The sequence below is a fragment of the Cariama cristata genome, unplaced genomic scaffold, assembly GCF_000690535.1.
Source record: "Cariama cristata isolate BGI_N322 unplaced genomic scaffold, ASM69053v1 scaffold5090, whole genome shotgun sequence".
Lineage (NCBI taxonomy): Eukaryota > Metazoa > Chordata > Aves > Cariamiformes > Cariamidae > Cariama > Cariama cristata.
In genome coordinates this window covers 38,085-49,926 of record NW_009592848.1, presented here as the reverse complement: position 1 = coordinate 49,926, position 11,842 = coordinate 38,085, and the positions used below count along the sequence as shown (strand labels likewise).

At 40.8% G+C, this 11,842-nt stretch overlaps 1 protein-coding gene across 1 annotated transcript in view; it reads left to right on the top strand.

Moving 5' to 3' along the window:
- Nucleotides 1-539: 539 nt before the first annotated feature.
- DIO2 (deiodinase, iodothyronine, type II) overlaps nucleotides 540-11,842 on the top strand; it is a 12,175-nt gene continuing 872 nt past the window's right edge. The window contains 1 exon segment of the mRNA XM_009697997.1: nucleotides 540-761. Within this exon segment, the coding sequence (XP_009696299.1) occupies nucleotides 540-761 (222 nt within the window).

Genomic DNA, 11,842 nt, shown 5'->3' with positions numbered 1-11,842 from the left:
GGAATGAGTAGGGGGGGGGGGGGGGGGGGGGGGTGGAGGGAGAGAGGGTAAGAGAGGGAGGGAGGGAGGAACAGAAAGTTTATGTACATAAACCTTTTTAAAAAAAGTATTGTTGCACCTGGTAGCTAGCTTTACTGACACAGAAATGAGAGGTCTGTTCAGTGCTTAAATAGCTGAGGAACAATGGGATAGTGCAGGAAAGTTAACAATTAACAGTCTCTGCTTAAATTTTGTAACTGCAGGGAACTGGAAACACAGCTGCCTCTCTCTTCAACAAAATCAGGTCTCCTGGTTAAGGGAAGAATTTTTGTTAACATCTTAGTTTCTGAATAATAAGCAGCTCCGAGTTGAATGAGTATCACGCAGTTACGGTTTTAAGCAGCCTGCTCATATTTAACCATCTCTGCTCATTTTAAAGACAGCGACTGAGAGAGGGGTAACGAGGCTTTTGAAATGCTTTTTACTTTACTTTTTTAAATGAGGGTACAGACCAAAGAAGGGAGCTGAAGGCATCCGGCTGAAAAGAAGCAGCAAGGAAGATGGGTCTGCTAAGTGTGGATTTGCTGATCACGCTTCAGATCTTGCCGGTCTTTTTCTCCAATTGCCTCTTCCTTGCGCTGTACGACTCTGTGATCCTCCTGAAGCACATGGTGCTATTTCTGAGCCGGTCTAAGTCCGGGCGCGGTGAGTGGCGGAGGATGCTGACCTCGGAGGGGCTGCGCTGCGTCTGGAACAGCTTCCTTCTGGACGCCTACAAGCAGGTGGGTACAGGGGGATGGCGACTGGCAGGTTGGGGTGGGTAAGCTGGCGTGAACATCCCTGTTGTCGACGGAGAAGGGGAAGGGAGTGACTCTCAGCGGTCCAAACTATCTCCTGTTTGATGTTCAGTTTGATGGGAGAGGTATAAGCTGGAAGGAGCAGTACTTCTACGTCGTGGCTAAGGGTTTATGAGACTCAGGAGCTGCTGTCTCTGCTCTGCCACTAACTCTCTGTGCAGCCATGGACATGCCACTTAGTTTAGCTGTGCCTCAGTTTCCCCACTAATATGAATAATAATCTTCATGTTTATGAAGTATTCCAAGATCTTTGTATAATTGTAAAATGCTCTAGATGTTTTCACAGCTGTCGTTTAATTGTTTGCCATGTGAGATCCTCAGAGATTATACAAAGACTGCATCTTTGAAAGATCTCTACATAGATAGATGTCATCTATGTAACATAGAATTGTTTTAATTGGATTAAAAGATAGAAATGAACCTTTGTCATTATACTGGCATTTTCTATTACTCACATCTTAATTTTGACATTGGAGGAAGCGTCCAAGTAATAGTAAAACTGGGCATGGAGTGAAACAGTGATTCTTTTTTCTTCATGAAAGCAGTGTCAGAGGGACATGTCAGAGATTAAAAATGAACTTGACGAGCTGAGGGACAGCTACCTGGTGATTTAAGTTAATAAAGCCAATAGCAGTTATACAATGTACTTTTTTTTTTTCTTTTAAGTTTTGTACAAATATTACCCAGTGGTACTGCCCAGGTCTCATGAGGTAGTTATAGTTCCCTTTTATAGACTGAAAAGGTGGACCCAAAAAGATGAAATTTCTTGCACAGGCCACCCAGTTAGTAAGTAGAAGAACTGGATTCAGAGCTCTGTGGCTTCCAAAACAGTGCTTAGTCTGTTAATGTGTTGTCTTATTTAGACCATCTAATTTAACATACCCCATGTGATGTCATGAGGTCATACAGGTCCTATGCAAATGATAGCTCTGTATCTTCTGAAGTATTTATTTTGTATTGCCTTCCTTCCAGTCCCCTCTGACTCCCCTACAATGGCTTTTGTATTTGCTTTTACCTAGAGATGTGAAGAGCTGGTGGTGGTGGTATTTGCTGGCTTTGTGACATGGAATACAAGCTGCTTAGCCTGAAACCCAAACCATGGGGACATTAATTTAGAGTGTAAGACAAATATAAATAACATCAGCTTTTGCCAAATGGGTCAACCTCTTACTGCCACCCTAGCAATCAGCCAGCTGGCTACCCAAATAAAGTAATGCTGAATGAGGCTCACTATTCTCCTAGCCCTTCGTTTCTGGTTGTAGGCTCTTCACAGACATGAAGCAAGTAAATTTTACAGTGGCCTTGTTAAATGGGCCAGTGAACACAGTTGTTCCCATTTTACAGACAAGACAAGGCAGGACAGTTAACACATGACTTGGTCAAAGCTCCAGTGGAAGTTCATAGCATGGCTCTGAAACAGCCAAGTTTCCCATTCCCACATTTGCAACCTGTTTGCGGCCCAGGGTCTAGAGAAGGTGCGGAGCTGTAAGGAACCTTATATCTGTGGGACATTTTCAATCTCATTTTGCTTAAAAACCACAAAATTATTTAAAATAAAGATGTCACATGCCTTTCTGTACTTTCCAGAGTCGTATTTTGACTTTCCCTCAGTACTGTTGATATCAACCATGGAAGCTACAGGGAGGATGAGTCTGTGCTATTTTTGCTGTTGGCAATGAAACTCATACCTTGAACTTTGGTAATTAAAAACTCTCCCTTATCACCATTAAATCCCTGGGTTGTTCAGGCCAATCAGTCTTTAAGGTCCCTAGAATGAATTCTGGGTCTCGGTGAACTCAGCAGAAAAATGCATATAAACATAACCAAATTTGATCACCTTGTTCCAAAAAGGGGAAAAAATCCATTCACGCCAGCAATCCTTAAGATGAAACTAGTTGACCAACAATTCATGGAAACACTCTGTTTTCCTTAGTAGAATTATGGGCCATAAGGACAAAAGATCATTGGTAACCCGTGATTGCCACAGAAAGATAGATGTGTAGAAATCAAATTATATAAGCGACACAATAAACTGAGGAGCAATAGTAGGAGGAGAAGAGTTATCACCTCCGCAATAGAGGAGAATCTTCTGCTGCTTCTGTAAGGAGGAGAAAGGGAAAAAAGTTTCAACTGGAAGGCTGTACTGATAAGAGTTGAATATATACCCTGCTTTGTGGCATGTTTAAAAAGCACAAGAAACGGTGTTATATATTTAAGTGTCTCCCACAAAACATCTTTTTCCTTAAATTATCTTTTTCTAAATCCTGAATAGGACTGTCCAGTTGTAATATCTTAATCTTGGCCAATTAGTGAGGGTAGGAAATGAAAACATTATGGAATCAGGGTACTAAACAGCATGGCAATATGCAGTCAATATCATAACCGTCATTGCTTATTGCTCCAATTTGCTAGCTGAAGCCAGGTATTAGCAAATTACTTAAGCAGGTGCTTAAGCTCATTCCATTGAGGAGTATTTATGTGATAATCACCGTTTTTCAGCTAGAATAGGAGAATTGCAGATGTCTGACATAAACCAAAGCTAGACTGCCAGTAGCAGAAGACTGGATCAAAGCAGTAACTATGATTGGTTTTACTGTGTTTTGTGTCACTTACATAGTACTCTTCCTGAGTATATTTCATAACATTTTTCACAAAAGTGCTTGATGTAAAATTTCTAGTCACAGAAAAATTTACTGGAAGCCATTCCAGAAAAACTCTATGGGTAGATACTAGGTTCTGGATTAAAGTAAATTTACTACAAGGAGCTCTGCTTTGAAAGCACAGACTGTCCCAGAATTAAGTGATTTTTTTCAATACTAGTGTGTACAAGACATGATCTTGGAATAGTTAGAGTATATTTGAAAATAGCTTTTCTGATGCATTTTCCCTTCTAGAAAAACTCTTGAATATCTTACCCAAATTTCAACTTGCTTTTGTTCTGCTTTTTGATGTTATTAAGTGTTATTGCACATGACTTTTTGGTTAGGGCAATTATTTCATAGGCAAGATTACCTAGCAACAGTTGAAGGTTTTAACATCCTTAGTGGGGAAGCAATACAGAGTTTATTGTGTTGTATATAGAGTATATTCAATATTCTTTTTACTGGAACATTCTGTATGACTTGTTTTCTCCATACTTTACAGTCCCACTGGAATAAAAATTATTGATTTTTATTTATTTTGATTTTCTTATGTAAATTTTATCGATGATTAATATATTTCTTTTCACCTCCTTAGCTCTGAGTTCAGTTTCTATCACACTCAGTGTTGATATTGTCTACACTGCACCAACTTTGTGATTTATAGCACATCATCCTCCTTTTCCAAGAGGCAAGCATATCTTACATTACAACAAGGGAGTCTTTAGGACCAGAGTGATTGTTGTAACAGAGATAAATAAAGCTAGTAGTCAAGTTACATTAACTTTATTTAATTGAAAGGGTGCAATGATTTTATTTAAATATTATTTTTCTAATTTACTGTTGTGCTCTGTTTATCTACAGAAATGAGTGGATTGACTCCTGAAGAGCAAATCATGTATGTATGTGTGTGTAGGTATTTACACTTTCATATGAGTTTGTATGTATGTCGATATATATACATGTGTGTATCTGTCTATATATGTACATACGTATATGTATGTGTGTATAAATGTGAAAATACACACACAGAGGCATACATAATCTGCTCTTTCAGGAGTCAGTCCTCTCATGTCTTTGCATATGTATACATATATATATTATATATGTGTATGTATACATATGTATAGATATGAATGCAACCACACCTACTGATAAGAGAGAAAAAACAAGTAAGATTTTTAGGAGGGCGTTAGTGTGCCTTCTGCATCATTTATATAGGCTATCTGGTCAAATGCCAGCGAAGCATTTGTTTTAGCCCACAGCATGTATACTAAATGTGTCACATATCTTACAGAAATTCAGAGAAAAAGCTAGAGAAGTTTTGAAAAAAACATTGTTTTTACTTTTAAAAGCTTTGTTTACCTGCTATGTTCCATGCTTTATCTAGTACTGGGATGGATGAAACTGCTTTCTCAGATTCTGAAGGTGAGAAATCGTTGTCTTAAAATGCTTTTAAAATGGGTACAAAAAAGGTTGCACCCATTACCAGTGCCCAGTGGTGAGGCCTCGTGCTGGAGGTTTTCCAGTGCCAGATATGAGCTTTGTGTTTCAGCAATGCAGAGCTACTGTTCCTGTAGAACACTGTTCCAGTACAGAGCTGTAACGTTATCTTAGAGGAAATCTTCCCTCTTCTCCACCTCAGTGCAAGATAGTTAGGGGAAACACCTTAATGGCATCTCCCTGAAGCAGCCAAATGCTTAGGAATGCCATGGTGCACCTATGAGGGTAACGTGCATATACATACATGTGTGTAAATGTATGTTACAGCCTCAGAAGGATGCTGGTATCTCAAGTGATGGATGGTGTTGGGGGTGTGTATGTACTTGTATAGCTTTTTGCTGTCTTTAGAACAGGCCAGCAGCAAGCTCTGGCATGACAGACCCAGCACAGAGGGAATGGTTGGCACAGGATCCCAACTTCACAGCACAGGCCCAGCTCTGGATGTAGCAGCAAGTAGGCTGGTTCAGTAAACGCCCAGTGGGATTTTCCTGAGACTTCAGGGAGGCACAATTAAATCACCTTTGGCTACTTCTGCCTGCCTGATGGGTACATCATTTATTCCTAAAATAAATCCATATGCAAAGCTGGACAGCCTGAAAACTGCCATGTCAAGTGTATGCTGCACAGCATTATTACAAAGCTGTATGTGAAAGTAATATAATGGTATCAACCTTTACCTGCTGTTTGGCTGTCCAGTAACTCTTTGCTTATTGGGGAAATCTTTTAAAGGTTGGAATAAAGACATATTTATTATTTGCATTTATTTTGTCTGGCAAGGTAAGAAAGGGTCTCTCTCTGCTTTTGACAGTGGTAAAGCGAATTTGTGAAAGAGAGCGTGTTGTATAGTTTCAGGGTTTAGAACTAGACATTGTGTGGTATTAAAAATATTTTATTGGTTTTACAAAGTTCAGCCTTAGCAGAATTGTTTGCATTGACATTTGCAAATGAAAACAATCTTGAAAGAAGTGAGAAAAACAAAACAAAACCACAATTAAAACCTTTCCTGCAGTGTTTGGAACATGAATTCAACAGGATTTGGGCTTGTCATTGTCATTATTATTAAAACATTGTCATTATTATTAATTTATAATCATGTTTATTATAGTAGTGTCTGAGGACCAGCTTAGACCAGGGACCCATTGTACTAGGCAGTGTCCTAAAAAAGAGGAGCAGTTTTCCCACAGAGCTTTCAGTTCACTCAAGACACACAAAGGGTAGGAAAAGGAATATTATGACTCCTGTCCCACATGGAGTCTCATCCTACCCGTTTCATTTTGCAGATCTAACTTCACTTCTTCCACACCACCTCTTTGCAGTCTTCCATTTTCACCCTTACGTGTGGAAAGCTGACTGAAAGGACCACTTGCTTTTTTGTCAAACCCTTGTGAAAACCCCCTTCGACTGTGGTAGACACAGAAAATCAGCTAACAGGCACCACCCAGGAAAAGAATTGTGCCCGAACCTTGCCCCTCAGCTCTGCCTCTCCAACAAAACCACCACTGTGTATTCATACAGTGCTAAAGTTGAGTAAAAAAACCCTAAAAGTCATCCAAATTAACTTCAAATGTTCTCCAGGTGCTGACTAACAAAGACTGGTGAAGGCCTCCTCTGTCACTTGTAGGTAGAATCCACAAGGGCAGCCAGTGGCCCAGAGGCCATGATGCTGTAGGCCATGCTCCCATCTTGAGGGAAACATAAGCTTCTTAAGGGCTTGCTGTAGGCTTCTCGATCAGAGGAACTAAAATTATCCATTTTCTTTTATAAGACTGCAAGGGAAAAGGCTCCTTTATGGTTTCCCACTGCCATGCATGCTCATTTGTGGGACTGGCAGTTTTTAAATGAAGAGAGCAGCCTTTGACTAGTTATTTTTATCTAGACTGTGCCCTTTTAATTTGTCTCCCACTTCCCTCCTTCAGCTTCACACACCTGATCCTAAATAAAAGACTCTGGGAGAACTCAAGTCAGTTCCAGCCTCTGCTCTCCAATTTGAGTGATCAAGTCTCTTAAAGCAAGCCGCCACCTCCCCATGACAAACGAAGAGCACCCCACTCCTGTACGCTACTCCAGACAAGGGCCTCCTGTAATTTTTATCCACTGCACAACTCAGGAATCATGTAAATAAAGAAAACAAAAATAATAATTTATAAAATTCTCCAGCCAGAGTCTGATTATGATTTGGATGAAGCACTGAGAAATATCTAGCTGTTCAGAGGCTACATTTAGCTGAATGGGATCAAATAAAATCAAAGCAGAGAATCTGAAAAGGAGCAAAAAGCTCCAGGGATTCAGTTCATTACCAATCACTGGACTCCAGTCCCAAACACAGCATGTCCATATTTAAATGGCTAATATCACAGACTGCTAATTGTCTGGCAGCACCTGTTTTCTTTAGGGGGCTGACACAGCCTGATGAGTCTGCCAAACTGTTTGAAAATCCCTCGTGCAGGGAAGGAAAGCTGTATTCCAGTGCGCAGGATCCCAGGAGGGTTATGCTAAAGCTGATAAAAACAAAATGAGAAAAAAGAAATGGTAAATGAGGAGGCAATGTTTTGTTCATGGGGCTTTTCCTAGTCCTTATGGAGAATGTACAACAAAGTTAGCAGTATGTGCTATTTCTAGCCTGTAGTTTATGAATTGGGCTTTCTTTCCCGCTCCTAAGTCTCCTTCATTTTGCAGTCTGAGTGCTAAAGCATCAGCAACCTTGTTCCTTTTTCACTCTGCATGCAGACTCAGAGAAGGAGATGCAGTACAAATGCTGTCAAGCAAACACAAAATTCTCACAAATGATGCAAGTCACTGCTTTGGTCTTGGGCTGGTGCTTGCTCTTGCTGATGGCAGGGCTGACTCTCAGATTTGGTTGGCCTACCTTGCATGTCCCACGCAGGCTGTGTGGGAGGGGGTGCCTGCATGCTGCCTGGTTTCCACCTTGTCCAGAAGGCTGGCGCTGAGTGCTCAAATATTCCCGCACATAAGTACGTGATTATAGAAATGCTGGATCGCGTGTGAGGGGAATTCTGCTAGTTTGTTTCTCAGAATTTATATTTTGCCTGCCTTTGTGCAAGATTCAAAAGCGGTTTGGCTGAATACATGGGGTTTTTTGTTTGCTTTCTCATTGCCTTGATTTTCTTTTCCAAGAGCTATTTTTTCTTTCAATAAATAACAACAAAGAAGACAGCCAAGGCCTACAATGCAGATGATCAGTAAGGATGATATTGTCATTCTGTGTCAATTGGTTCCCGAGCCTGGTGAAATAAAGAGTCTCTTTGGGAACGTCAGCGCTTCATCAAGACCAATTAGTGGAGATGCCGCTGCTTATGTTTAAGCATTAACGACTGGGCAGGGCCGCTTTTTGGAGTGCCTGACACTGGCATGAAACAAGGCACCGACCTAATTACTCCTCTACAAGAGCAGAAAATGCCTTGTGAGTGCCTGCTTGGCAAGGATGTCTCATTAAGGGGAAAAATCCCACCACAAGCACTCCTAGAAACAAAAATTAAAATGATAGGTAACCTGCGGCCATGAGACTTACTTCATGGCTGTGGGAAATGAAGAGAAACTGCTATAAGGTGACGTAGGGCATCTTTATACTTTATTTCCTAAATCCATCTATTTCTTAGTTAATAAGGAGTATGAGAGAGAGAATGCAAACTTGCATTGTTGGAGAACAGTGAAATGCGTTGCCAGCCTTGATATTGACGTTAAATAGTACTTGAAGGGCATTCCCATGATGGTGTTTGATGGGAGTTGTTTTGTTAGTCTGTTCCTTCAGGTTTTGCAAACTCACCTAGGAAAAGAAGCTTTTGGTTTACCTGAGTGAAGAGTTGGCAATGAGGAGCTTACAATATGTAGCCTCTTTTTCTGCTTAAATGTGATTAAGAAGCAGACTGTGGTTTCCCAGTTCAAGAGTGTTAGAGTATTTTCAGTCATAACAGCTTTGTTAAAATAAAACCAGAAGAGTGAGGGGAAACAGCTGCTCAGGTGTTTCTTGTCTCCTGGGCGGCTCTGTTCACTGCTGAGTTTTAGTCGCGTCTATCTTGTTTACCTTTATTTTTCTTATCCTCTGAAGAGTGCTAGCGAATATCAGAAATTAAAAAATGTGTTGCTTAATTGTGATTTACGAGATAAATCACGTTATTCTTTTCTTTGACTGGATGATTACTAAATATGGAGGTCCATTATTCATCCAGGGAGTGGGTGCAGCACAGATACTTACATGTCAGGCTTTGCCCAAAAGGCACATTTTGGGCAAGCTAGCTCTGAAAAAGCATTTGCTTGGTTGTGCAAGAACAGTTAAGCTTTCTAGGTAAAGAGGGATCTAGTGTTTGTGCAGATGAGCAGATGTTGTGTTTCTTGAGATGTGCCCTCTTTAGGTAGTTACGAATTTACTACAAAATGGTGAGTTGTCTAGCTGGCTTATGGATTGAATGCAGCCCTCAGGATGATTACGTGGCTGCCACATGATGTTGACCTGTGTATTTCTTTGCCCAAGGCTGGCCCTTTACCTTACTCACTCCTGCTTTGCCTGTCTTACTGCATGGAATGGCAAAGAGAAATATGTTCAACAGCTGCACTGAAGAATACCTACTACCTGCTAAAGTGTAGGTGGCCTGTAGCAGCACTTCTTAAATGCTGCGAGGTGCTTAATGCTGCTTCTTAAATGCTACAGCCTGAGTCTCTGAGCTTGCCTCTCTCCAGGTACATAATTTCTTCTAAAAAACTGGAATACAGCTCTTTTCCATCCTTCAGTACAACAGGCAGCATTCTCACACAGTGGGCCAGCTATTTCAAACCTCGCTTACTTTCAAAGGCAAATGACAAGGCCTTTTTTTTAACTGTTACCAGGGCTTTAGCAGATAGCAATGCCGCAGATGCAGGCTTACGGGGAGGAGGACCACAAGGGGCTGTGCTTTCCTGGGGCATCACTTGCTTCCCTTGCCTGTGGTGCAGCTGCAGCTGCACACCCCCTGCTCCCAGTGGCGTGATCACCATGTGCTTGGCCTGGAGAGGTCTGTGGGTCTTGAGCAGTCTTTCTTTCTGTGGCTCTCTTCCTTGCTGATCTCCAAGTGAGAATGGTGGCACAGTTGTGCCTCAATTTGCGCCATAGAAAATACTCAAAATGATGTTTACATCCTGTGCCAACATGCTGTGAGACCTTCTCATGCAGCTGTGAAGCCTGGCAGCTTTAGGGGCAGTGTCTTACAAGCTTTGGTTAGACTTGCTTCTATCGCTATTCTGATGAAATAATGCTGGGTCATGAATAACTGTAGATTTTTCAAGGTAGTCAGGTTTGTCAGGAAGAAATGGAGGATCCAGTGTCTACAGTGTACTTGCCTCAGGATCAGTGTGCAGCAGCAATCACACCATTTAAGTATTCAGCTGTTAACTCAGCTTCTTACTGTATCTGACTTGCCAGGATACCCTATAAAGTAGAATAGAAGTGCACTAAAAATCAGTTACTAACTCAGTTTTTACACAGTCCTAATTCAGCATCAGCTTCTATGACTTAAATTGGAGTGTAGCTTCAGAAGTATATAAATAAAATATGAAAGATTTCAGAATTTGGCCCTGTAGGTTTCCTTCAAAGCAACATTTCTGAACATAATTAAATAGGCACGAGACAGAGAGAGATAGAAAAAGTCAAGGAAATACAAAAAGATAATTGCATGGTTGTACTAGAGCTTGATGTTAAAGGCAGATACATAGGAATTGCTGTGGCAGGGCTCATTAAAAACTAATTGTCTTATGTAATAATAGTTTGTGGTTCTATAGCAGTTATCAGCTTAAGGATCTTGGAGCCCTCTGCAGGCTCCACCTTATTCTGGCAGTCCCTTCTGTGAGATGCTTATATTCTGTCTTTTTTTCTATAGGCAGGGAAATAGAAACGGTCAGGCAAAATGACTTTTCCACAATTGCCTGTTGGATCCGAGTTAGATCTGGGATTAGAGCTGAGAACAGTTAATTTTCACTTCATCCTACTTCAACCATCATATAAACTGTCCCTTTTCCTGCTGCTTTTTCCCCAGTCGTCTTCTAGAGAAACATTGCAGTAAGAAAGAAATGTGTCATTCAATCACTGAAGAAATTGCTGCAAAGTGGTTAGAAAACCCTTGGGAGAGTGCAGTCTTGGGTGGTCCACTGTCAAAACAGAATGATATATTGAGTGGGTGTCTGCAGAGACCTCTCGTGTTTGGAACTCTGAGTATTTTCATTCTTGGACTGCAGGACGGAAGAGAACATACACATATGAAATCTGCAAACCTCTCAAAATTGAGAGGCACTGCATGTGTTGTGACAATCAGGAATACAATGCAGAATGAATTTGGAGAATTGGAAAAATGGCTTGAAATGTAGGATGCAATTCAGTGGGGCCAAGTGCAAAGCACCAATTCAGGCTAGACTGATGAAGTACCCAAATCCATGATGGGAAGCAGCTAGAAAGGCAGAAAATGGGACCTAGGCATTATAACTTCTCACTAGGTAACCCCTAGTCAACAGTCTACTGTTTTTCAAAACAGTTATGATGTTTCATAAAAAGCAATCATCTGGAATGTATAAACAGGTGTAGCCTGTGAGATACATGAAGCAATTGTCTGATTGTTCTGAGAATTAGTAAAAACTATTTTGAAGTTTTGAATGCTGCTCTTCAAGGAAGATGTGAGACAAGTGGAGAGAACTCAGAGGACGGCAGTGAAAAAAAATCATGTCTAGAAAATTTGGCTCACAGAGAAAAGTTAGAAGAAATCGGAGGTAGTCTGTCTGAAAGCAAATAAGAGTCTGCAAATACATAAGGGTGGACAGGCCTATGTGTGTAGTGAACAGGACAAGATAGATCTCAGATCAAATATTCTAAAAATAATGAAGTAG